Below are 23762 nucleotides of genomic sequence, written 5' to 3' on the forward strand. Positions count from 1 at the left end.
GCCAGAAGAGTGTCAGAGCTGCAAGCACTCTCAGTCAAACCTCCTTACTTGATATTTCATAGAGACAGAGTTTCCCTTCGCACTAATCCTTCCTTCGGCCCCAAGATTTGTTTACAATCAAATATTAATCAAACTATTGATCTGCCAGTCTTTTTTTCCAAATCATACAAAGCGGAATATAAGTTTCATCAACGTGATGTACACAGACAGTTAGAACAAAAGAGTTTAGGAGATCAGACCAATTATTTATATATTTTTCGGAGATGAGAAAAGGAATGCTAGTCTCCAAGATAACGTTATCAAACTGGATTTCAAATTGCGTATCTTTTATTTACTCCTCTAATGGCAAAGATCTCCCATTTAAAATTAAAGCTCATTCTACCAGATCTATATCCACATCTGCAGCTTTTCAAGCCAGAATTCCAATAGACAGTATATGTGCAGCAGCAACTTGGACTACCCCTCATACTTGTATTACTCATTACAAATTGGACTTGGCCTCCAGTGGTAGAGACTCCTTTGGTTCCCGTGAGCCACCCAAGAAAAAGGTGCTAGGGACGCTGTCCCATATGTAAGAATGAAGGTGAGATTGGACTACAGAACATAAAGAAGTTATGTATTCACCATAACGTTCCATGTTTGTAGTCCATCTCGCCCTTCATTCTTATGAACCCACCCACCTATCCCCCGTCCATGTATCCTTGGAGGATCTGGAGACAAGGTAATGTCTATCTTCCTTAGGGTTGGAGACCTTTCATCTTTGTTTTTTCTTGTGGAAATACTTTATATCATTTTTATAGACAGCAGCAAACAAGATCTGGGGATTATTACTAGTGCATTATGGGATACCTACCTTGCCACAAGCCAACTTAGAGACCTCGAGCTTTGTAATCGGATGAGTTGGAGCTGAGGATCGGCTCCGAACCCATATGTAAGAATGGAGGGCGAGATGGACTACAAACATGGAACGTTATGGTGAGTACATACTTCTTTTTTTTTTTCAACATTGTGACTTTTTGTTTGAACCTAAGGGTAGATATAATTGTAAAACAGGTTTAGTTTATCTTGCCCTATGTAGTTCTTGTTATAATTTTTATGTAGGTAAAACCACTAGGACCTTAGGGTGTCGTATGAGTGAACACCGTAGGGCCATCAAAAACAAAGATTTTAAAAATGCTTTAGCAAGGCACAGTGTGAGCTGTGTGTGTTTTCACAAGTTCTATTTTTTAGTTTTACAACAAGTTAACACAAGTGGCTTTGTGGAACAGTTTCATAATTTTTTTAGGAATGTTAGGTCAGACTATAAGCTAATCACCCTAAACCTCCACATCTCACCCCCACTCCCCAGTAATGAAACCTCCATAAAAAACTTCTCCAAAGCCAACTTCATGCTACTCAAGTCAGAAGTGACAAACGTCATGACACCCATGCAGATGGGAACTGAAAGTTCGACTGCTGAGTCCTACACTAAGGCACTGTATAATCCCAAATAGAACCAAGATGCTCTCCTCCAAAAAAAGGAAGCCAATCTGGTGGTCCCCTGCCATAAACAAACTTTACAACAAAAGAAAGAAACTGTTGCAGAAAAGAGGAAAATCCCACAATGCAAAAAAATTCCCTTACCAGCCTCAGTAAGAAGCTGAGATCCCTTCTAAAATCCTCCAAAGCTAGATACGAAAATAAAATTGCCAAAGATTCCAAAGACAACCACAAGGCATTCTATAACTATGTCAAGAATCTAAATGGCAATGCTTAGATCTGCTCTGAGCTACAACAGAATGGCATTAAATATACTGATCCAAAGGATATTGCCAATATCCTGGCAGATCGATTCACTGCCAACTTCACCCCCCTCTCATCCCCTAAATGGCCCATCTCAGTACCGGAAGATTGCCAAATTCCAGTAATAATGGCCACACAGGTAAAAAACGCATTCTCCAAAGCTAAGAATACAGCATCCATGGGACCAGATGACATCCCGGGCTGTGTACTACATGTACTACATGAACTACAAAATGAACTGGCACCTCACCTAAGTGTCATGTTTAATCATACCCTCACCTCAGGCTTCGTGCCCACTGAGTGGTGCACAGCTGCAGTTATCCCACTCCACAAGGGGGGGATCCATCTTGGATCCCGGGAACTACCGCCCCATCAGTCTGACGAGCCTGATCTGCAAGGCCATGGAATGTATTATCATGGAACTTATAAACAAAGATATTGGCAACCTTCAAACACTGGACCCCACCCAGTTTGGGTTTGGAAAGGGCCGATCTTGTCTCCTGAACCTGATTGATTTCTTCGAATCAGTCTCCAGAGCCGTGGTTGAGGGTAAGGCAGCCCACACAGCCTATCTGGACCTCGCCGAGGCCTTTGACACCATCCCCCACTCTGGAATCATAGATAAACTTACTAAGCTGGGCATTAATCCCTACGTCACTCAATGGGTTGCCAACTGGCTTACTGACAGAACTCACACTGTAAAAGTAGCTGACTCCAAATCCAACTCCAGACAAGTGACAAGTGGAGTACCTCAGGGTTCAGTCCTGGGACCGCTCTTGTTTGGCATCTACTTCTCTGAAGTACAGGTCAACACTAAGGGACTCTGGCTAACAAAGTTCGCAGATGACTGCAAACTGGGAGTCATTACTGAATCCCCAAAGTATGTGGATACTCTTAAACCTAGCACTTGCTCCTACAGTACTTATCACCTTGATACAGCACTCTTGTTATAGATAGTACCCCAAAAAGGCAAACCCCATTTCTCGGTCACCCACATCCCCCGGAATCTCTTCTAAAGTTTTTTTGTCTATTCCTTCTAGCATGTTGAGGGATCAGTTGCTAGTGTCCTCTCCTGCTCAGCTGGTGAACCTGGGAATATTGAGGCAATGTTACAATTGCCTCATGTACACAGACAACCCTCTCCTCCTCCCACAAAACACAAATACATGCGAGAGATGCAACTATACGGCCAAACTGGAGGCTGAGCTCTGTCAACATAGGACTGGCAAGACCAGACAGGAGGAGAAGGTTACCACACACACTATAGACCCAGTCTCACATAGTACCATCACAACCTCAAATCACACACATAAACACACAAAGACATACTCAGAGGCTCTGATCAAAAATCTACCAAAACAGCAGAGGCCACCAAAGCAGACACCCAAACAACTACCACCTCAGAACACAACACCTGCAACACGTAGACCTCACAGTCAGAGTGTCAAACAGTCACAGCCCTTAAGGCCAAACACAATGCCAGACACACTAGTCATTGGTGACTCCATAGTCAGACACACTGACGTCCCGCTCACCAGACTGAGTAAGGAGAGGGTTACAGTAAGCTGCCTGTCGGGCGCTAGAATCTGCCACATAACGCAAACACTCAGGTCTCTCAACAGCAGGTACAAATACGACTCAGTCATTGTCCACGCTGGTGTAAACGACCTGAGATGTACCTCCTTGGACTACATGAAAAGAGACATTGAGGAGCTCTCTGATTATGTAGCCCAGGCAGGTATGACCCTGACCTTGAGCAGTATCCTACCTTCACCAAGAATGATGCCACAATACAGAGATAAGATGATCAGCTTTAACAATTGGCTTAAACTCAGGTGTCATTCAAAGGGGATCCAATGTCTGTCTGCCTGGGATGACATGCTGGACAAGCCACGCTGCTTCGCAAGGGACGGCGTGCACCTGTCACCCCTGGGATTCCGGATATTGGCAAAGGCTCTTGCCACCCCCATAGTGCCTTTTTAGGCAAGGCTCAAATTCTAAACCTACCACCCTAGAACACAAAAATGGAAAAAAACTAAGGGTAATGCTGCTCAATGCCAGAAGTCTCAATCTCAAAATGCATGCACTCGAGGCCCTTCTCAGTATGGAGAACATCGATGTCTGTGCTGTGACAGAAACCTGGTTCAAGGCTCCTGAGAGCACCCCAGCACGATCAGGTTTTACCTCATATCATGCATTCCGGCCCCAAAATCCGGACAATACCAAGAAAGGAGGGGGGGTATCCATATTCATCAAGGACACCCACACCTCAAGATTGGTGGCAACGCACGATGCATCGGAGACCATCCAGGTGCAATTAACCATAGGCAAGACTGCTCTGCAAATTGTAGCATGTTACAGGCCACCCTCACAAACTCAGGAACTTCACATGGCTTTCCTGAAAACACTGGAGGGGATAAATGTATCTCCAAACACCATCATACTAGGTGACTTCAATTACCCTAATATAGACTGGGAACACTACTCAAGCCCAAACACCCTAGCCCAAAAGTTCCTGGAATTCATAAACTCAAATGCCATGGAACAACTAGTCACCATCCCCACAAGAGGAGAAAACATACTTGATCTCATCATCACGAACATGGGAGCACAATGTTCAACACCGGAAGTATACCCCTCACTGGTGAGATCAGATCACAAACTAATCTCGCTGGAGGTCCTCATCCCACCCCCACCTGAAATAAAAAAGACCACAGTAAAGAACTTCTCGAAAGCCGACTTCACACTTCTAAAGACTAGTGTGGTCTCCTTTAAGGCCCCTGAGCCGGCGGAAAACAGTACCCAAGCCGCTGAATCACTTACAAATGCCTTCTACCAGCACCTACAGGACTGCATGGATAAGGCAATCCCAAGCAAAACAAAGACTCTTTGTACCAAAGGCAAGCGTCCAGTCTGGTGGACCCCAGCCATAAACAAACTCTACAACAAAAGGAGGAAGCTACTACAAGATAGAGCAAAATCCTTAAAAGGTAAGACACCGTTGATCACTACAAGTAAAAAACTAAGAGCTCTCATAAAATCATCCAAAGCAAACTTTGAGAGAAAAATAGCTAAAGACTCAAAAGACAATCATAAGGCCTTCTTTAGCTATGTTAGAAACCTGGGAGGAAACTCCCAGATATGCTCAGAACTAGTTCAAAATGATGTGAAGATTACTGATCCTACAGACATTGCCAACATACTGGCTGACAGGTTCAGTGCAAACTTCTCCCAAAAGGAGAGATATCTATACCAAACGATTGCAGCCCCCCAAACATCTCTAACGCCCAAGTGAGAACTCTCTCCAAAGCAAAAAACACAGCATCCATGGGACCTGATGGTGTCCCCGGCTGTGTGCTCCACAAACTCAACGAGGAATTAAACCCACAGCTAGGACAGCTGTTTAATCATAGTCTCACCTCTGGATACGCACTCCAGGAGTGGCGCACTGCGACAGTGGTCCCACTTCATAAAGGCGGTGCCTCCACCGACCCTGGAAATTACCGGCCCATTAGCTTGACAAGCCTTATCTGCAAAGCCATGGAGAGGATCATAATGGATCTCATAAATAAAGACATAGGGAATTTGCAGACTTTGGATCCAACCCAGTTTGGCTTTGTCAAAGGCAGATCATGCCTTTTAAACTTGGTTGACTTTTTTTCAAAACAGTCACCAAAGCCATTGATGAGGGGAAGGCAGTCCATACAGCCTACCTCGATCTGGCGAAAGCCTTCGATACAATACCCCACTCGGGTATCATTGAAAAACTCATCAGCTTAAATGTTAACCCATACATCACAAGATGGGTTGCAAACTGGCTGAGTGACAGAACCCACAGGGTCAGAGTTGCTGGCGCCATGTCAGACTCAAAACCTGTCACAAGTGGTGTCCCACAGGGCTCAGTCCTGGGCCCACTCTTGTTTGGCATCTACTTTTCCGAAGTACAAGCAAACACAGGAGGGTTATGGCTGACAAAGTTTGCAGATGACTGCAAACTGGGCGCCGTAGTCGAAAACACATCTGACACTGATATCCTTCAGAAGGGTCTCACAGAAACGGATAACTGGTGCCAGAGCCATGGCCTAAAGTTAAATGCCAAAAAATGCATAGTCATACCCTTCGGGAAAAACAAGGTTACCCCTAGCTACCATATAGGTGGCAATCCACTGAGCACAGAAGAAGTTATCAGGGACCTGGGGACCCAGGTTGACAGTAGCCTGTCATTCGACACCCATGTAGCTAAAGTAGTTAGGAAGACCTTCTACATTGCCCACCTTATCATGAAGGGATTCACATCTAGATCAAGGGAGGTCATAGTTTCCCTATACTCATCACTCATCAGACCAATGATTGAGTACAATGCCCCATTCGGAATGTATCTGACCCGACACTTGCAGCAGCTGGAGAGGCCACAAAAGTTCCTCACCAAAAGGATAAAGGGTCTCAAAAATCTGTCCTATGCTGCCCGACTGAAAGAACTTCAGCTCTATTCAGTCTCTTACCGCTTGCTCAGAGGTGACCTGTGCCTGACATACAAGGCCATGTCAAACCCAGATTTGATGAATATGCTTCACCTCAAAAAATCTAGATCCGTCAGAGCCACAAGGGCGGGAGACTTAAACCTCGACACGGTTATTAATAGGACGTGCTGGAGGGATAGATTCATCACCCAAAGACTCCCTATGCTGTGGAACAAAATCCGGGTATATGTGAGGGAGAGCACCTCGCTGGCCTTGTTCAAGAGAAATCTTGACCAATGGATGGGAGATCGCAGATATACCCCAGGGATTACCTCAGTGTCACTGCTCGACAGAGGCACAGCAAAATAATGGGTATAGTTCCCCATGCTAAAGGGGTGGCGTAAGCCACAAAACTATGGGCTAGGCTTGTAAATGCCCTCGGGCAGATAGCCTAGTATAAACCTATGAACCTATGAACCTAAAATGGCCTTACAGAAACAGATGCTTGGTGCCAGAGCCATGGGCTCAAGCTCAGTGCAAAGAAATGTATAAATTATCCCCTTTGGGAAAAAACATGTACCCATGAATTACCACATAGGTGGCAGTACACTAAACACCGAAAGTGTGATGAGACTTAGGGAGACAGTGGTCTCACCTTTAGTAACCACATTGCCACAACAGTCAGGAAATCCTTCTATGTGGGACTCCTCATCACTAAGGGCTTTTCATCCAGAAAAAAGGAGGTCATTGTCCCACTGTACTCATCCCTCATTAGACCCATTATAGAATGCAATGCCCCATTTGGTATGTAACTCTCAAGACATCTGCAACAACTGGAAAGGCCACAGAAATACCTCACTAAAAGAATCACAGGGCTAAAGCAGACTATACTCTTGTCGCATATCATCTACTCAGAGACAATCTCTGCTTAACATACAAGGCCATGTTAAACCCAGAGCTGTTGGACATGCTGCACTTAAAGAAATCCCAGTCCCTCAGAGCCACACGCTCCAGGGATCTAAACCTTGCCATCACAATAAACAAAACATGCTGGAGGGATAGGTTCCTGACCCAGAGTCTCCCCAGACTCTGGAATAGACTGCCCATACATGTCAAGCAGAGCACCTCCTTGGCCCTCTTCAAAAGGAACCTTGACGATTGGATGGGAGAAAGGAAATCCACCCCGGGGATCACGTCAGTCGCCCTGCTAGACAGAGGTCCAGGGAAGTAAATAGTGTGGGAAGGAATAGCCAGGGAATTGTTATGGCTAGGATTGTATTGGCCCTAGGGCCAATAGCCTAGTACCAACCTATGAATCTTGGCATGATATGTCTTTGTATTTATTGCTTTGCCTTTTAGCATTCCATTGAATCTTGCTTGTCAGGGGAAGTGATGGCCTGACTATGGAGTTATTTTCAGGAATTTTCTTTATTTCCATTTGTTTACTGGGAAAGACCAACTGGGACAGAACCCATTTTCAGTGGAGGCCCGGGGAGAAATGCTTCATATGCATGTCTATGAAATGTGGGAGGAAACCGGAGCACTCAGAGGAAACCCACGTGAACTCAGGGAGGACATCCAGACTTCGCACAGAAGGCACCTGGAGAACCTCTTGCTGTGAGATGACAATGATAACCATTGCACCACTATAGGTCTGTCAGTAAAGTTAGCACTGTTTTGTGACTGTATACTGTAGTGTACATGTTGTACATGTCTGTGTTTGCTTGTTGCTTGTGAGCAGTGTGCTCTGTTTCCTCACAGTAGTCACGCAGCACCTGTGGCTGCCAAGATTATTCTCAGCATCGTCAGGAACTGAACTTGATCTGCTGTGTGTATGTAATGCGATGTAGTAATTAAACATCAGTAATGGCTTTTACCACACTACCAAACTTATGGTTATATCAAAAATGTCAAGGTGCAAGTAACACTTCACATCCAACGAAAAAAGCTGTGCATGCTTTTACAGCAAAATACAAAAGTAATTGTTTTGGGTGGTAAGAAATTAACATCACTGGCAGTTTATTTCTGGATGAAATACTTTTACGTTTGCAAGGACCAGTTTATTTAAAAACTAGATTCTCAGGCAGATGACTTGGTACAGAAGTGATATGCTGCACAGTTTAATTTGTTAAGTTTAATAATGCATGCTGTTTAATTACAGGACAGACAAGTCAGTCTTTGAGTTATGTCATTAAACTTCTGTTATGTTTTTGTCTTCTAGTGCCTGTTTGCTCACTCACTCCGGAAATTCTCCATGCGAGACTGGGGAATTGAGCAAAAGTGGATGTCAATTCTCCTGCCTCTTCTGCTGCTCTACAATGGTATGCCCTGATTTTGTTAAATGCTTCAGCAAAGTCTGCATGTAACTGCTTCATTAGATGGTAGGACGCACTGCATACAGCACATGATTTCTGGTTTCAACAAACTTCCTGTGTCAGAAAGCTTTTCTAATTTAAAATGCAATCAATGTATTTGTACTTTTTAATTGTTTATATTGTTTTGCTGACTGGGAAAGCTCAGGCTTTTGTCATAGCCCATTTACACTGGAGGTCTGGGAAGAAAAAAATCCTTAAAGAATATAATTTCACATTGTTAATGAGGTTAATTTCACGTTGCATTATATTTGTCCACTTTGTCTCTTTGACACATCTGAGTTTACACTACAAAAGCTCAGTTCCAACAACTCAAAAATGACTGCTCAAATGCAGATGTTCTCATAGTAAACATAATCAAGTTTGTCATATTACAAGCGAGACTCCTATAAAAAGTATTTTTACAGAGGACAACCCCCACTTTGCTCTCATGTGAGAACTTCACCCCCAAATTCTCGTACTTTATTACTCTCACTTCAGGGCCAGTGCACTGCAGAGAAAGAGCAGTTGCTGACAGACACTGTAGTGCCTGTCCTCCTGTTTCTATAAGAAACTGAGATCAGCCATCCAAAAATCACTACCGTGCAAGCATTATAATTAGTCTTCACTGTGAAGCAAGGAACATCACACAATCAGTTACTAACTTGAGCCACTATCACTCGTGCATGGGTGATCGAGCATGTGGACTAGATCATGTATACAGTGAGTACAGTGTATTCTTTGGTGTGACTAGTAATGGGTGCTGTGTTTGTATTTATATCTCTATATCATACTTCTCAACTTCTTCTGTCGGGAATCGTGGATAAAGGCAAAAATAAAGGGGAGAGAAAGGCCTCAGACTAAAGACAATGTTTAAATATTACCAGTGTTCATCTAAGAAGTTAATAGAGCAACAGGAGTTATGTCAATAGGAGTTGTCGTTTTTTTTTTTTAACTATATAAAGAATGAAACTTTAACGTCTGTCATTATTGATTGACTGCAGTTATCAATGATTTATCAGAAAGTCAAAAATACAAGGAACAGGACAAAAACATGAAACAAAATGAGGGTCATTTTTCCAAATTAAACACAGTTTAGAATATGTTATATGTATTTTAACTGAAGTGCTGAAAATTATATCTCATGTGGCTTGTTTAGTTAAATCAGTATTAAGCAAAGCATATAAAATAAGTAATTGTAAATATATATTTACAGTGCACGTACACCATTTTTATAATTAAGAGATGGTGAATAAGAGAGAGTGGTAGTCAAATGGTATTTATTGGTGAAAAATGGTTAAGTGAGGAATAGTTACAGTACATTGCACAAGTAAAGGAAGAAGGAGATTAGTGAGAATGTATAGCAGGAGGGGTGTGGGAGTTAAAAAAAAAAAAAAAAAAAAGGTGGAGGTGTTGCTATCCTCTACTCCAACCAACTTACTCTCTCTCTCCACTCTCACTTTTCATACCTAACTTTGCTCCTGCTGAAATACTAGTAGTAAACTGTCACCTTAACCCTTATAAAAAATATGTCATTGTATCCATCTACATCCTCCCGGGGGACAACATCCCTATCCTTGAAAACTTTCTCTCTATTCTCTCCCTAAGTATAGATTGGACCACTCTTTCTTCCTCATGTCCTACTCATCTCCTACTCATAGTCTCAGTCTGTACAGCTTCCACCAGCTAATATCTTCTCCTACCAGGTACAACAGAAGCTGTTCTTCAGGATCTGTAATAGACTGGATCATTACCTCTGACCCTTCTCTCTACCATAACCCTGGCATTCTCCCTAACTCTCTAAGTGGCCATTCCCCTATTTATATATATATATATATATATATATATATATATATATATATATATATATATATATATATGTCTATGTATATATACTTCCAACTCCCTCCCAAAAAACACCTTTACGGAGAATATCGTGATCTGACTCACCTCAATCCAGACAGTTTCATCTCCACTTTGCCCAACATAAACTGGTCCTTCCTTAACCCCCCTTAATGATGCTGTAACCTCTTTCAATACTCTATTTCTAGATGTACTAAACTCCATGGCACCTTCCAGGAAAATCAGGGTAAAATCAAAATGTGCTGCCTGGTTAATTAAGCAAACACGCTCTATCATGCATCAGAGGGATGCTGTCTTGAAAACCTGGGCCAGAAGTCAAACTCTTCCCTTACTCCAAAGCTACAAGGAACTTAGAAACAGGTGTAAAAAACTACTCATCAGAGACAAAAAACTTTCTTTGCCTCCAACCAAAGTAGCCCACATAACAACCCTAAAAAATTTTGGACTACCATAAATAAAATCTTCCACCCTGGTAATCCTCCTACTCCCAATCCATTCTCTCTCAATACTGCCTAAGAGACTGCTGCTCTTTTAAATAATTACTTTATTGAAACAATCCAAAACCTAACTCCAAATAGCTCTATTGTCTCCTCTCTACCTTTACATCCCAGTCCTCCTTCCTCCAATACATTCTCCCTACAACCAGTTCCCATTGCCTTCATCAAATCTCAACTAAATAAACTTAAGCCCTGCTCTCCCTCTGTTGATAATCTGCCTTCCTACTTTCTTAAAATTGCTGCCAATGCTATTGCTTACCCTATCTCTATCCTTATTAATCATTCTGTTACTGAACCTCTTGTGCCAGATGTATGGAAATCCTTCTACACAGTCCCTCTTCACAAAGGAGGAAACTCCACTGACCCATCCAACTATCGTCCTGTTGCTGTACTATCCCCCCTTTCCAAAATTCTAGAAAAGTGTGTACACACTGAGCTACTTAAACACGTGCTAGATGCTCCCAGCCAACATGGTTTCAGACCCCAGCACAGTACATCAACAGCTCTACTGTCATTCACTCAAACAGTAACAGAAGCCGTGACAACAACCTACTAGTTTCCTGCTTATTCCTTGACCTCTCCAAAGCATTTGATACTCTCTCTCATTCTAAACTTAACTCTCTGACCTTCATCTCTCCACCCCCTTTTTAAGCTGTTTTTCTAGCTGCTTATCTAATAGAAAACAATCTATACGCTGGAAAACTGTCACCTCCCTGTTTCTTCCTGTTAGCACTGGTGTCCCCCAAGGCTCTATATTGGGTCATCTCTTGTTCAGTATTTTTGCTAACAGTTTATGCTCTGCTACCTACCTCTCCACACTCTTACAGTATGCCAACAACTCAACCCTTATTACCACTGCCCACAGCATCCCAGAACTCCTTGCTCTTACTCAAGACACTTTTACATCCATCCAAACCTGCCTCACTGATAGGCAACTAATTCTAAATCCAAAAAAAGAAACTAAACTTCTACTTTTCCTTCCTAAAACACTGGCAACACGCAAATCCACTTTCTCTGTTACCTTCTTCAACAATATATCAGACCAGAACCCCATACTAAATTACTTGTGTTATAATTGACGATGAATTAAAAATTAAAATTTTGACATACATATCCATCATTGCAATAAAAAAATTAAAAAAAAAACTTGGTCTCCTGTACCATAACCACAAACTGCTTTCACCCTCCACCAAACCTTCCCTGGCCCTGTCTCTCTTATTACCCTGTCTTTTGTATCCAGCTCCAGTTTTTACTAGCCTTCAGTCTTCACTTCTCTCTAAACTAGAGCAAACATACAATAAAATAGCTAGATTTGGCGATAATCTCCCTTACAAATCCCACCACTGCCTCACCCTTAAATCATTACAATGGCCTGAATTCCCTAAACAATTGATCTGAAGTAGGGACTTCATTTGTCAGCAACCTGTGGGTCTTGGATCCGATATCGGATCTGAGCTGGCAACTTGTTTCATAGCTAATGGATCTGAGCTCCTAGCTCCTCCCCTCACCCATAATCCCCTGCCAACCCTCCATGACCTCAGATCTAGTTTGCCGCGCTTGTGGATGGCTGGATTTTTGAGCTCTTAGCGAGTATTGTCAGTTAAGTGTATTTTTCTTCCACTTTCTCCTATTGTTAGCTTTAAAAAGTGTCTAAGAGTCAGGTTCCCTGTATTTTATTTTTTTTTTTTATATAGTTTTTTCCCTCCCTTCGCTGGCCGTTAGTGAGTGTGTTTGTGTTTTGGGGCCTGTGTGGTTGTGTAGTACTTGTTTTTTTCCTGAAGTATGGCTCAGGCCCTAAAAGCAATTTTTTCAAAATGTACCGAGTGTGGCCATAAGCTCTCCCCGGCTGATGGCCACACTCTGTGCGTTCGGTGCCTTGGGGTTGAACACCTCTCCTCAGGCTGTACCATTTGTGCAGCGTTCAACCCCAGGGCACTGAAAGAGCGGAGGTCGAAGCTGGTCCTGGCGGGACTTTTGCCCCCGGACTCGACTCGGCTCCAGCCCCCGCTCCTCCCGTGGCACTACCACAGGCTGTGGTCATTGTCACTCCTGCCCCCCTTCCTCCGGCCGGGACTCAAACTCCCGCTAAAGCGCCGGAGGACAGGGAGGCTAGGAGGGAGAAATGGAGGGAGAAGCACCACAAGCAGTGGGCCGAGGCCTCCGCTTCGGCCCCGCCGGCTAAGCGGGCTTCTCCCTCCACAGCTTCTAGGTCTCCTCCTCCTCGGCTCCGATCTCCTTGTTTCTCCCCAGGACCCGAGGAGGAGGAGGCCCGATCTCCATCGAGGTCATCAAGGCGGCATTCCAGGCCTGCCTCGGTGGCCTCATCGAGATCAACTTACAGTATGTCAGATGCAGACTTGGACCGGATGATGCGAAGGTTCATCCAGGCCCAGCTGCAGATGGGAGTGCTCTTGCCTCCCCCCCCTTCGGGGGGGGAGCTCGACACCCTTTTTTGCTCCAATTGCTCCTTCTCCGACCCGCTACCCGGGTTCGGAGCGTTCGGAGCCGGGCAGCGTCGGAGCCGGGGGTGGGTCGGCGCCGACAGTACTTGGTACTTCGGATCCGACCCTGCCCTCGAGTCTGTCAGATCCGACCTCTCGGAGCCATGGGCCGAGCTTTGGATCCGGGGAATTCAGTGTGCTTTCGGCTCCGTCCAGGTCAGAGCACACTGGTCCTTCGGATCCGATGGTCTCGGCGCCGGCTCCGATCCCTTCATCGGATCCGAGTGGGAGTCGGCTCTCAGAGCCCAGGGGGAGCGGTTCCCCCTCGGCCTTCGATGTAGTGGAGAGGGCTCTGTCGAGAGCATCCAGACCCCCGGCCCTTGTCTTGGCTCCACCCTGCACTCCCTCTCTGCTGGGCCAGGCTTCCATCACCCGGCCACAGGGACAGCCTGCTTCGATGTCCCAGGTTGTTGCATTGGAACAGGATGTTGCTGGCGAGACCTCCTCAGACAGCCCCCCCGAGGAAGTGCCTCACAAGCACAAGTGCAAGAGGAGGCACGTGGACTCCCCTGAGTCCTTAACTGAGGACACGGACTTGGATGAAGGGGAAGGCTCCCCAAGATCACCCCCTGAGGATGTCTCCTTTGGAGACATCATGGAAATGCTTAGGATCAGAGGTGGGTGGTCTTCCCCCAAGGCTTCCTCCGATGAGTCCGTGTTTCTAGAGGCATTCGAAGCAGGCCCGTCTACCTCTTGGGTGTCCCCTCCGGCCGACCCCCTGGTGGACCTTATTACCACCAGGGTGTGGAAGGACCCGGACACTGTGGAGCCAGCCCCTAAATGCCCGGACAGGATACTGAGCCCCCCTGCAGACCGGTCACACTGGAGCAAGGGTCCCCCCATAGATGCCATGTTGGCGGCGGCAGCCCCGAAGACGGAACTAGCTCAGGAGAGCCCCTCAGTCCATCCACCGAGCAAGGAGTCCCGCTCGATGGATCGCTTAGGGAAGCAAGTTTTTAGTTCAGCGACCTTTTCGGTAAGGTCTCTGAACTATATGGCACACGTCATCAGGATGCAGCGGGATCTTATCAAAGAATACGCTGCCTCCCCCCCTGAGTCCGTGTCGGTGGAGGACAAACAGTTGTACTCCACCCAAATGGCCACCCTGAGATCTATTTCGAATACCTCTATGCGGCTATTGTCCCACCCCACCGAGGGAGCTGCTAGAGCTAGCGGAGCGGGCCTAGTCATGAGACATTAGGCCTTGGTCCGGCATTGTGACTTTGCGGAGCCTTTTAAAGCGTCCTTTGCGAACGCCCCTTTCGATGGTTCTGCCCTGTTTGGCAAAACGGTTCGCGAGACACTAGTGCAGAGCGAGAAGGAAGGAAAGACGTTGTCTGCCATCGGAGTCCGCTTCTCTGCTCCTCAGCGTTCCTTTTCGAAGAACCAAAAGGGTCAGAAGAAGATGTGGTTCCGGAAATCACAACACTCCCAACCCGCTCCGGACAACCAGTCCTTACGTGGCAGAGGAGGACAGGGAGGACGCCGCCCCAGGGGCAGAGGGGCTCTGAGGAACTTTGGGTCCAGAGAACCTTTCTCTGACCGGCCCACGCAGCAGCCCTGAAGGGTTGCCCGGCTGCTCCACTCTGGAGGCAGTCGGGGGGCGCTTCTCGGAGCACCTAGCAGCATGGGAGTCCATCACGACAGACCATTGGGTGCTTCAAATTATATCCAGAGGATACAAAATTCCAATACTTCATGTCCCCAAATTCAAGAACCTCCCCGATGTACCACCCGATCAGAGGGAGGTTGCAGCCGCAGAAATTCAGCAGCTGCTAGAAAAAAGAGCCATCCAGCCCATCACCCAAGACCAGCTCGGATTAGGGTTTTACTCCAGGTTCTTTTTGGTGCCGAAAAAGACGGGGGACTCTAGACCAATTCTAGACCTGTCCCATTTGAACCTGTCAGTAACCAAGGAAAAATTCCGAATGGTCACTCTTCAATCTATTCTCCCCCTTCTAAGGGAGAACGATTGGATGTGCTCTATAGACCTCAAGGATGCGTACTACCACATTCTAATGGACAGACGATCCAGGAGGTTTCTCCGCTTCCGTCTGGGAGTCAGTCACTACCAGTTCAGGGTCCTTCCCTTTGGCCTCACCACAGCCCCCAGGGTGTTCACCAAGGTGTTAGCAGTGATAGCGGCCCACCTGAGACTCCAGGGAATGCAGGTCTTCCCGTACCTGGATGACTGGCTCCTGACTGCCCCAACAAGGCATTTACTTTGCTCAGCCAGAGATTTCTTTCTCCGGCTAGCCCCCCAATTAGGCATCACCATCAATGCTGACAAATCTTTTCTGGCCCCGACACAAGTCATAGAATTTATAGCAGCCAGAATGGACACCAGAGATCTACGAGCTTTCCTGACGTCAGAACGACTATGGAATTTGCAACTTCATGTGCGGGCTATCCTCCAGTCAGAAGCACCACCGGCGGAATTAGTCCTGAGGGCGCTGGGCTCCATGGCGAAAGCGATAACACTCCTTCCATGCACCTGTCTGAACATGAGGGTACTGCAGTGGACCCTTCTAGTACAATGGTCCTTTCTGTCCTTTCCTCTCCATCACCCCATCGCTATCAGCAAGGCTTGCAGGAGGGCCCTATTATGGTGGCTTCATGCTCCAGATCTCCATACGGGCCGACCCTTCTGCACCTCTCCCCCTCTCACCACGGTGACCACGGACGCCTCCCGCCTCGGGTGGGGGGGCATTATTCAGGCAGGACTGTCCAAGGCACGTGGAACGATACAGAGACCTCCCTGCATGTCAACGTTCTGGAGATGAGAGCGGTGCTGTACGCGTTGCAAGCACTTCAGAATCTCCTCCCCATAGGAACTATTGCAATTCAGTCAGACAACAGGTCTGTTGTCTGGTACATCAACAAACAGGGGGGGAACCAGGTCTTACCCTCTATGCTGCGAAGCCATGAGAGTGTGAGAATGGGCGATTTCCACCAACTGCTTTCTGATTGCAACGCACATTCCGGGGCGGGCCAACATCCTAGCGGACAAACTCAGCCGCACCCTTCTTACCCCTTACGAGTGGTCTCTCAACCCACTAGTAGTGAAGCAGATATTCGCAATATGGGGGCAACCCTGCTGTGATCTTTTTGCCTCTCCCTCAACACCAAATGCGACAATTTCTTCGCTCTGATTCCCCCTCCAGGGGAAACTCCAAGAGACGCTCTGGTGCATGCTTGGCTGCCCGGTCTACTTTATGCCTATCCTCCTCTACCCCTGATGCTACAGCTCTTACAGAAAGCCTTGCGGTTGGGGAGCAGGATGATCCTCATTGCCCCATTCTGGCCTCGGCAAATTTGGTTCTCTTACCTGTGGTCTCACCTAGTGAATCCCCCCTGGATTCTGGATCCCAGTCTGGATCTAATCTCCCATCCGTCGGGCTTGCCGACCCCAAATCTGGACAGTCTGAAGCTGACAGCTTGGTTGCTCCAGTTCCACTCCTAGTTAGGACTCCCGGTATCTCTTCACCAGTCAAAGCCATCCTCGTGGCAGCGCATAAACCTTCCACCAGGAAAGTGTACTGCAGTAAATGGAAACGATTCTCTGTCTGGGCGGAGCATCATAATCTAGATCCCTTTATGGCCCCCTCTTCCATCCATACTAGACTTCCTAACAGGACTTTTTCAGGAAGGCGCTAGTTGCTCAACTGTCAAAGTACAATTGGCTGCCATCTCCCATTACCATGTGGGACATGACACAGGGCCCTTGATGTCGTCCAAATTGTGTAAAACCTTTCTCAAGGGCACCTTTTTGCTCAGACCCCCTATAAAAGAAGCCGTACCCCCTTGGGATCTTTCACTAGTTCTTCAAGCCCTGACTGCTCCACCATTTGAACCTGCCGCTTCAGTGGATCTCAAATACTTGTCCTGGAAAACAGCACTCCTTGTAGCCATTACTTCAGCGAAAAGAGTTTCGGAGCTTCAAGCCCTTTCTGTGAAACCTCCTTACTTGATTTTTCATCCAGACAGAGTGTACCTCAGGACCAATCCCTCCTTCCTTCCCAAAATAGCATCAGAAACCAATATAAATCAATCCATAAATCTACCGGTCTTCTTTCCTAAATATCAGAATAAAGGAGAGTACAAGCTGCATTCATTAGATGTTCATAGGCAGCTGCGTTTTTATACTCCTAGAACTGCTGGTCACAGGCAATCCGACCAGCTGTTCATTTCCTTTGCCAAATTTAATTTGGGGGGAAAGCAGCATCAAAAATCACCTTGTCACACTGGATTTCCCAATGTATTCTTTTAGCGTACCAAGCTTCTGGGAGACCCGCACCTGAAGGAGTTCGCGCACATTCCACTTGTTCCATCTCTACTTCTGCTGCCTTCAAATCTAGAGTTCCATTGGATGATATTTGTTCGGCAGCCACTTGGGCCTCATCTCATACCTTTATTAACCACTACAAACTGAACGTAATTTCTAGAGGGAGAGCATCCTTTGGCTCTGCGGTGCTCCACAATATCCTTCCATGATGGCCACCCAAGATTCAGGTAGCTGGGAACTCTGTCCCACAGGTTGCTGACAAATGAAGTCCCTACTTCAGATTAAGAAGTTATGTACTCACCATAACGTTCCATCTGAGTAGGTGGCTTCATTTGTCTGCAACCATCCCCCCCTCCTTCCCCCTGGCCTTCAAAGTGGATCTATGTGAGTTGTTTTATTGGAATACCCTTTTTGGGTATCTATAGAGGGGCAAACTTGATCTGAGGTCATGGAGGGTTGGCAGGGGATTATGGGTGAGGGGAGGAGCTAGGAGCTTGGATCCATTAGCTATGAAACAAGTTGCCTGCTCAGATCCGATATCGGATCCAAGACCCACAGGTTGCAGACAAATGAAGCCGCCTACTCAGATGGAACGTTGTGGTGAGTACATAGCTTCTTATTTCTTTCTGAACTGCATATCACATAGTCAGTTCTTTATAATCCCACTTCCTGTCCCTCCATCTCTAATATTGTATCTCTATATAGCCCCTGACTTCATCTTCGTATATCTGACAAACATCTTCTTGACATTTACAAACCGTCAAAAAATATCAGTGAGTAATAAATGCTCTGTAGCTCACACCTGCAACTCCCTTCCACTTAAAATAAGAAGTATCCCCCCATAAATTCCATTTCAAACTACAGCTGAAACACTGCCTTCTTAAGACATGGTCCTGCCCTTGCTAAGCTCCAACCTGATCTCTAAATGGTTTCTTCCTAAATTCTACTTTTGATTACTTTGTTTTTCTCTCTCTTTTTATCTGCCTTTCTTTCTTGCTGTTCTTTACAGTACATCTACAATCAGGTTCTTGTAAATATTCCTACTCAGGGATTATCCTGTCGCTATTGTATTGGATTTTTTGACACCTATGTAAATATATTGTCTTTGTTGATTTCATTTTATGTAAATGTCTCTTGTCAATATTACTATTGTAATTTTTAGTCTTTGTGGTAATTACTGTTTTTTTTTTGGCATGTCTGTAATTGTAATTGGAGCTTTTCTCAGCGGAGCTCCACTGAAAATGGGCTTTCGGCCCATTTGGACCAACCCAGTTAACAAATGACAATAAATAAATAAATTAAATAAATAAATAAATATGTAAATATCCTGGGCATAAAATAAAATAAAAAAGGGGGGGGGGAATGTGTAGTAGTGCTGGTAGAATAATGTATTTTAAGAAGGGTGAAAGAGAAGTGTTGTACACAATTGCTGTATGGGAAAAATAATTATAACTGAGAATAAGTAATAAGTTTGCTGGAACAGAAAAGTGTGTTGCAAATATTCTCATGGTTGTAGTTCTTGAGGCAAAAATTTATGCTTTAAGAATATGCTTAAAGTAGGATTTAGTGATAAAGTTTTGAATGTATGGGGGACACGTATACCAGAGTTTAAACATACAAAATGCTTAAACAGCAGTACCAGAATAATTGTGGATGTTCATCGTGTTACACTGCTGCAGTCATTACACTTGGGTTATCCTGCCGTCAGGCGGTCCTTCAGTTGGCCCGAGTTCCAGTGTCTTGGTCCGGTGTCGGTTGCTGTCGTTTCTTCCCTGACGTCAGTGCGCCAGGGGTATATAAGATGCAGCCGACGCCATTTTCTCCAGTCTTTCTTGCCGCGCGGTGCCCGAAGCAAAAGCAGTTCGCAAGTGCCGGTCGGCCGACTCCTGAGATTTTCATTCCAAATCCAGAACCGAAGTCTTCTACAAAGCTAAGTACCCCACTGGGGAAACTTTTTCTTGCCTCAGACCGATGTCAGTAAAAGTTAATAATTGTATTTCTTGTGGGAAGCAAATACCTCATAAGGATTTCCATTCTTATTGTATCCCATGCCTAGGCCCAGACCGCAATGTCACAGGTTGTCGGTTTTGTGCTAGGTTTAACAAGCGCACTATTAAATGTCGGTTTGATTTTGCCCAACATTATTTTGGCAGAAAATTCAGTTACACCATGCCGTCGGAACAACCGATGACTGGAATTCACAAAAAGCGCAAAGACAAGGACAGGCATCCGTGGCCCAAAACTGACGACGAAGCCTCTTCTAGGCCAGTCACCAGTTCTCCGGTTTTCAGCAAGGCGCCTTCGCAGCCGCTGACAACTGCGTCTTTGGAACCACAGGCCACCTCTGACTCCCACGTGGAGATGGCTGGGCCTACAGATACACCAGATTTACGGCCTACCGAGACTAACCCTTCAGAGGGATCCGGAGTAGCTGAACAACCCGCAGCTTCAGAGGGTGTTTTCAGACCTACTCAGTTAACCATTAAATCTTCTGCTAAATCTAAAACCCCTTTAAAAACAAAGAAACAGCTTCAACATTCACCAGGACAGGCCTCCATGCCTAAGAAACAGATGCTCAAAATGGCCGAAGACCTAATTACTCTGATCAGGGGATCCCACCCTCCTCCTGATAAAAGGCCTAGACAGGATGCAGACTATGACTCATCTGACCAGGTGTTCATCTCTTCAGATTCATCATCAGACCAAGGATACTCTTTACCCCCTTATGAGGATTCTGATGCTGAGGAATCAATTCCTTCAGCCTCTCCACCAGAGGACTACACCTTTGGGGAAACCTTACATACCATGAGGGAGCATTTCCATTGGGAGGGCCAGGATTATTCAGAATCCAAGAAAAGGCTCAGAGATTTCCTTTTATTACCTCAACACAGACCCCTTGCTATTCTGCCAGTGTTAGATATTGTGGATGATGTGTATTCCGAATCCAGTTTAAATCCTGATTCTTTACCTCCTGCTCCAGTTAAGCCAGGCAGATACTACAGAGTCCCTGACTCTCTCAAATTTCTTTATAAAAGCCCTGTTGCTGACCCTGAAACTATTTCCCAAGGTCCCAAAGGGGTAAAGGCCTCTACAGCAAAAAATCCAGTTCCCTCTGACAGAGATTCAAGAGCATTAGACAGATGGGGGAAGAAAGTATATACATCTGCAACTTTAGCAATGAGAGCCTTAAATTGCCAGTTTCACATGCTTAAATATCAGCAATATTTGATGTCTCAGTTGAAACAAAAAATGCTTCCAAATTTAGATCTTCCTAACTATAAGGAAATGCAGGATTTATTGCATGCAGCTGAACAAGTGGGAAAACATACTTTGCAATGTGGTTCTGATTCTTTAGAGGCCTCATGCAGAGCAGCAGTTACAGGCTCTGTCATTAGAAGACATGCTTGGTTAAAAGGGCAGACTTTACCAGATCAAGTTAAAGCAAAATTATTGGATGCACCTTTGCAGCAGGATGTTTTATTTGGAGTTAAGGCAGGAGAGGTATTAAAGAAAATGGAGGATAAAGCAAAATTTACGCAAACGGTGAAGGATTTCTTACAGGCTCAGCCTCCTCGATTTAGCTGAAATTGGCCGACAAAGAATTGGTCCTTTCCAGTTTCAGACAGACCTCAAAGGGGCAGATACAGACATCCAAGAGGCAGAGGTCAACCAAAAGGTACTTATAGGCCTCAACCTTATAAAAAACAGTCCCAATGACTTCCCACTACAGCTGCCAAACACTTCTCTCTTGGCAGCCCCCTTGGGGGGAAAACTGGCACTTTTCAGTCACAATTGGCATATGATCACCAGAGACAAATGGGTTCTCAATATTGTATCTCAAGGTTACTGGTTCCACTTTCACACTCTGCCAAGGTTAAAAGGAATGCCAAATCTGCCACTAAATCAATGGGCAGAGGCTCAAAGACAAATTACAGCACTCATGGACATGAGAGCTATTCAAAAGGTACCAACACAGGAGCAAGGACAAGGATTTTACTCAAGACTCTTTCTGGTTCCGAGAAAGAACAAAGCCTGGAGGCCCATTCTGGATCTTTCTTTCTAAATACTTACCTGGATGTTCCAAAATTCAAAATGTTGACACTACAGCAGCTTCTTCCCATGCTGGGCAAGAAAGCTTGGCTTGTAACTTTGGACCTCAAGGAGGCATACCTGCATGTCCCTATCAGACAAAATTGCAGAAGATACCTCAGTTTCTTAGCAGGTTCAATGCATTACCAATTCTCTACTGCCCTTTGGTGTATCTACTGCGCCCAGGGTCTTTACAAAATGCCTGACACCAGTAATTGCATTTTGCAGACAAAAAGGAATTCAAATTTACCTATACTTGGACGACTGCCTTATTCATGCAGAAAGCAAAGACATTCTTCTAAAGCATCTGGTATTTGTAAAAAGATTGGTAATTTGCCTAGGGTACACAGTAAACGAAAAGAAGTCAAAACTAGTGCACTCACAAGAGATAATATTCCTGGCTGCCAGCTTAAATACAACTGCCCAGATGGCTTATCTCGAGCCAGACAAGCAAGGACAACTGACTCAGTATTTCCAATTGATGGCAACAAAGACCCAACTCCCTGCAAGAAAAATTCTGCAGGTCTTGGGTTACATGACATCTTGCATACTACTAATTCCATAAGCCAGACTGCATATGAGGAAACTACAATGGTACCTAAAGAGTGTCTGTTCTCAACACTGTCACAGTTTGGAAACAGTAATACTACTTATTCCTTGCCTTCAACAGGAGTTTCGATGGTGGGCTCAAACCTGTCACCTCAACAAGGCACAGCCTTTCACTCAACCCACAGCCAGGCAAACGCTGACAACAGATGCTTCGGATTATGCCTGGGGAGCACACATGGCAGGAAAATGTATTCAGGGCAAGTGGCCCGCAGAACAAAGGCATCTTCACATCAATCAAAAAGAGATGCTAGCTGTACAAAATGCCCTTATAGCTTTCAAGGACATTCTGCATCCTGGACAACTACTCCTAAAGACAGACAACACCACAGTTATGTGGTACATAAACAAGCAAGGGGGCAATCATTCATATCCCATCTGCAGACAAGCCGTGACCTTGTGGCACACAGCTCTAACATATCAAGTTCATCTGCAAGCACAATTCCTGCCAGGAGAGAAAAACACACTGGCAGACGACTTAAGCAGAAACATCATGGATCCGCATGAGTGGAAGTTACATCCACAAATGTTCAGGATGATAACACAGAAATGGTGGAGCCCAGACATAGATCTGTTTGCATCCCCAATGAATTGCCAGCTACAGAAATTCTGCACAAGGACTTACCACCCACAAGCATGAAAAGTGGATGCCCTCTCATTCAGCTGGAAAAACCTACAAGTATACGCTTTCCCACCACTACCTCTCCTTTCAAAGGTACTCATAAAAGCCAGACAAGAAAAGCCAAAGATGATCTTGATTGCCCCAGACTGGCAACACCAGCACTGGTACCCAATCTTAAAGAACTTAGCACAAGGTCCCCCATGGATTTTGCCTCAAATCCCACAACTTCTGACTCAGCAAAACAATCAGATAGTTCGTGGCCAGCTCAAAACTTTAAACCTGGCTGCATGGCAGATTCCTTAGTCAAGCAAGCAATGCCTCTTTCCAAAGCTGTTATGGATGTCATTCTGGAGGCCAGAAGGCCTAGCACCAGGAAAGCCTATTTGGATAAATGGAAGAGATTCTGTGCCTGGAACCAGGCTCACAACCTTGACCCTCTTGTTCCAAATATTCCTCAGATACTACAATACTTAACTGAGATGCTGGACAAAGGCCTCTCCTTTTCATCCATTAAGATCCATGTCTCTGCCATCTCTGCTCATTACAACACAGACCCACCAATTTTATTTAATCCTTTGCTAAAACAGTACCTCAGAGGGGCTAAAAACATAAGACCGCCCTGTAGAGCACCAACTCCAACTTGGGACCTCAACTTCGTCTTGGAAAAATTAACTTTACCTCCTTTTGAGCCAGCTAACTCAGCAGA

The 23762-nt window shown here is 45.4% G+C and overlaps 1 protein-coding gene across 2 annotated transcripts in view; it reads left to right on the forward strand.

Annotated features, from left to right (window-relative positions):
* Positions 1-23762, forward strand: part of TMEM181 (transmembrane protein 181) — a 1372946-nt gene that overhangs the window by 1048891 nt on the left and 300293 nt on the right. For both annotated transcript variants that reach the window (XM_044061980.1, XM_044061981.1), the window contains exon 8: positions 8464-8563. In XM_044061980.1, the coding sequence (XP_043917915.1) occupies positions 8464-8563 (100 nt within the window). The remainder of the gene's footprint in view (positions 1-8463; positions 8564-23762) is intronic.

The sequence above is a fragment of the Protopterus annectens genome, chromosome 1.part0, assembly GCF_019279795.1.
Source record: "Protopterus annectens isolate FY-2018-M chromosome 1.part0, PAN1.0, whole genome shotgun sequence".
In the NCBI taxonomy this organism is placed as follows: domain Eukaryota; kingdom Metazoa; phylum Chordata; order Ceratodontiformes; family Protopteridae; genus Protopterus; species Protopterus annectens.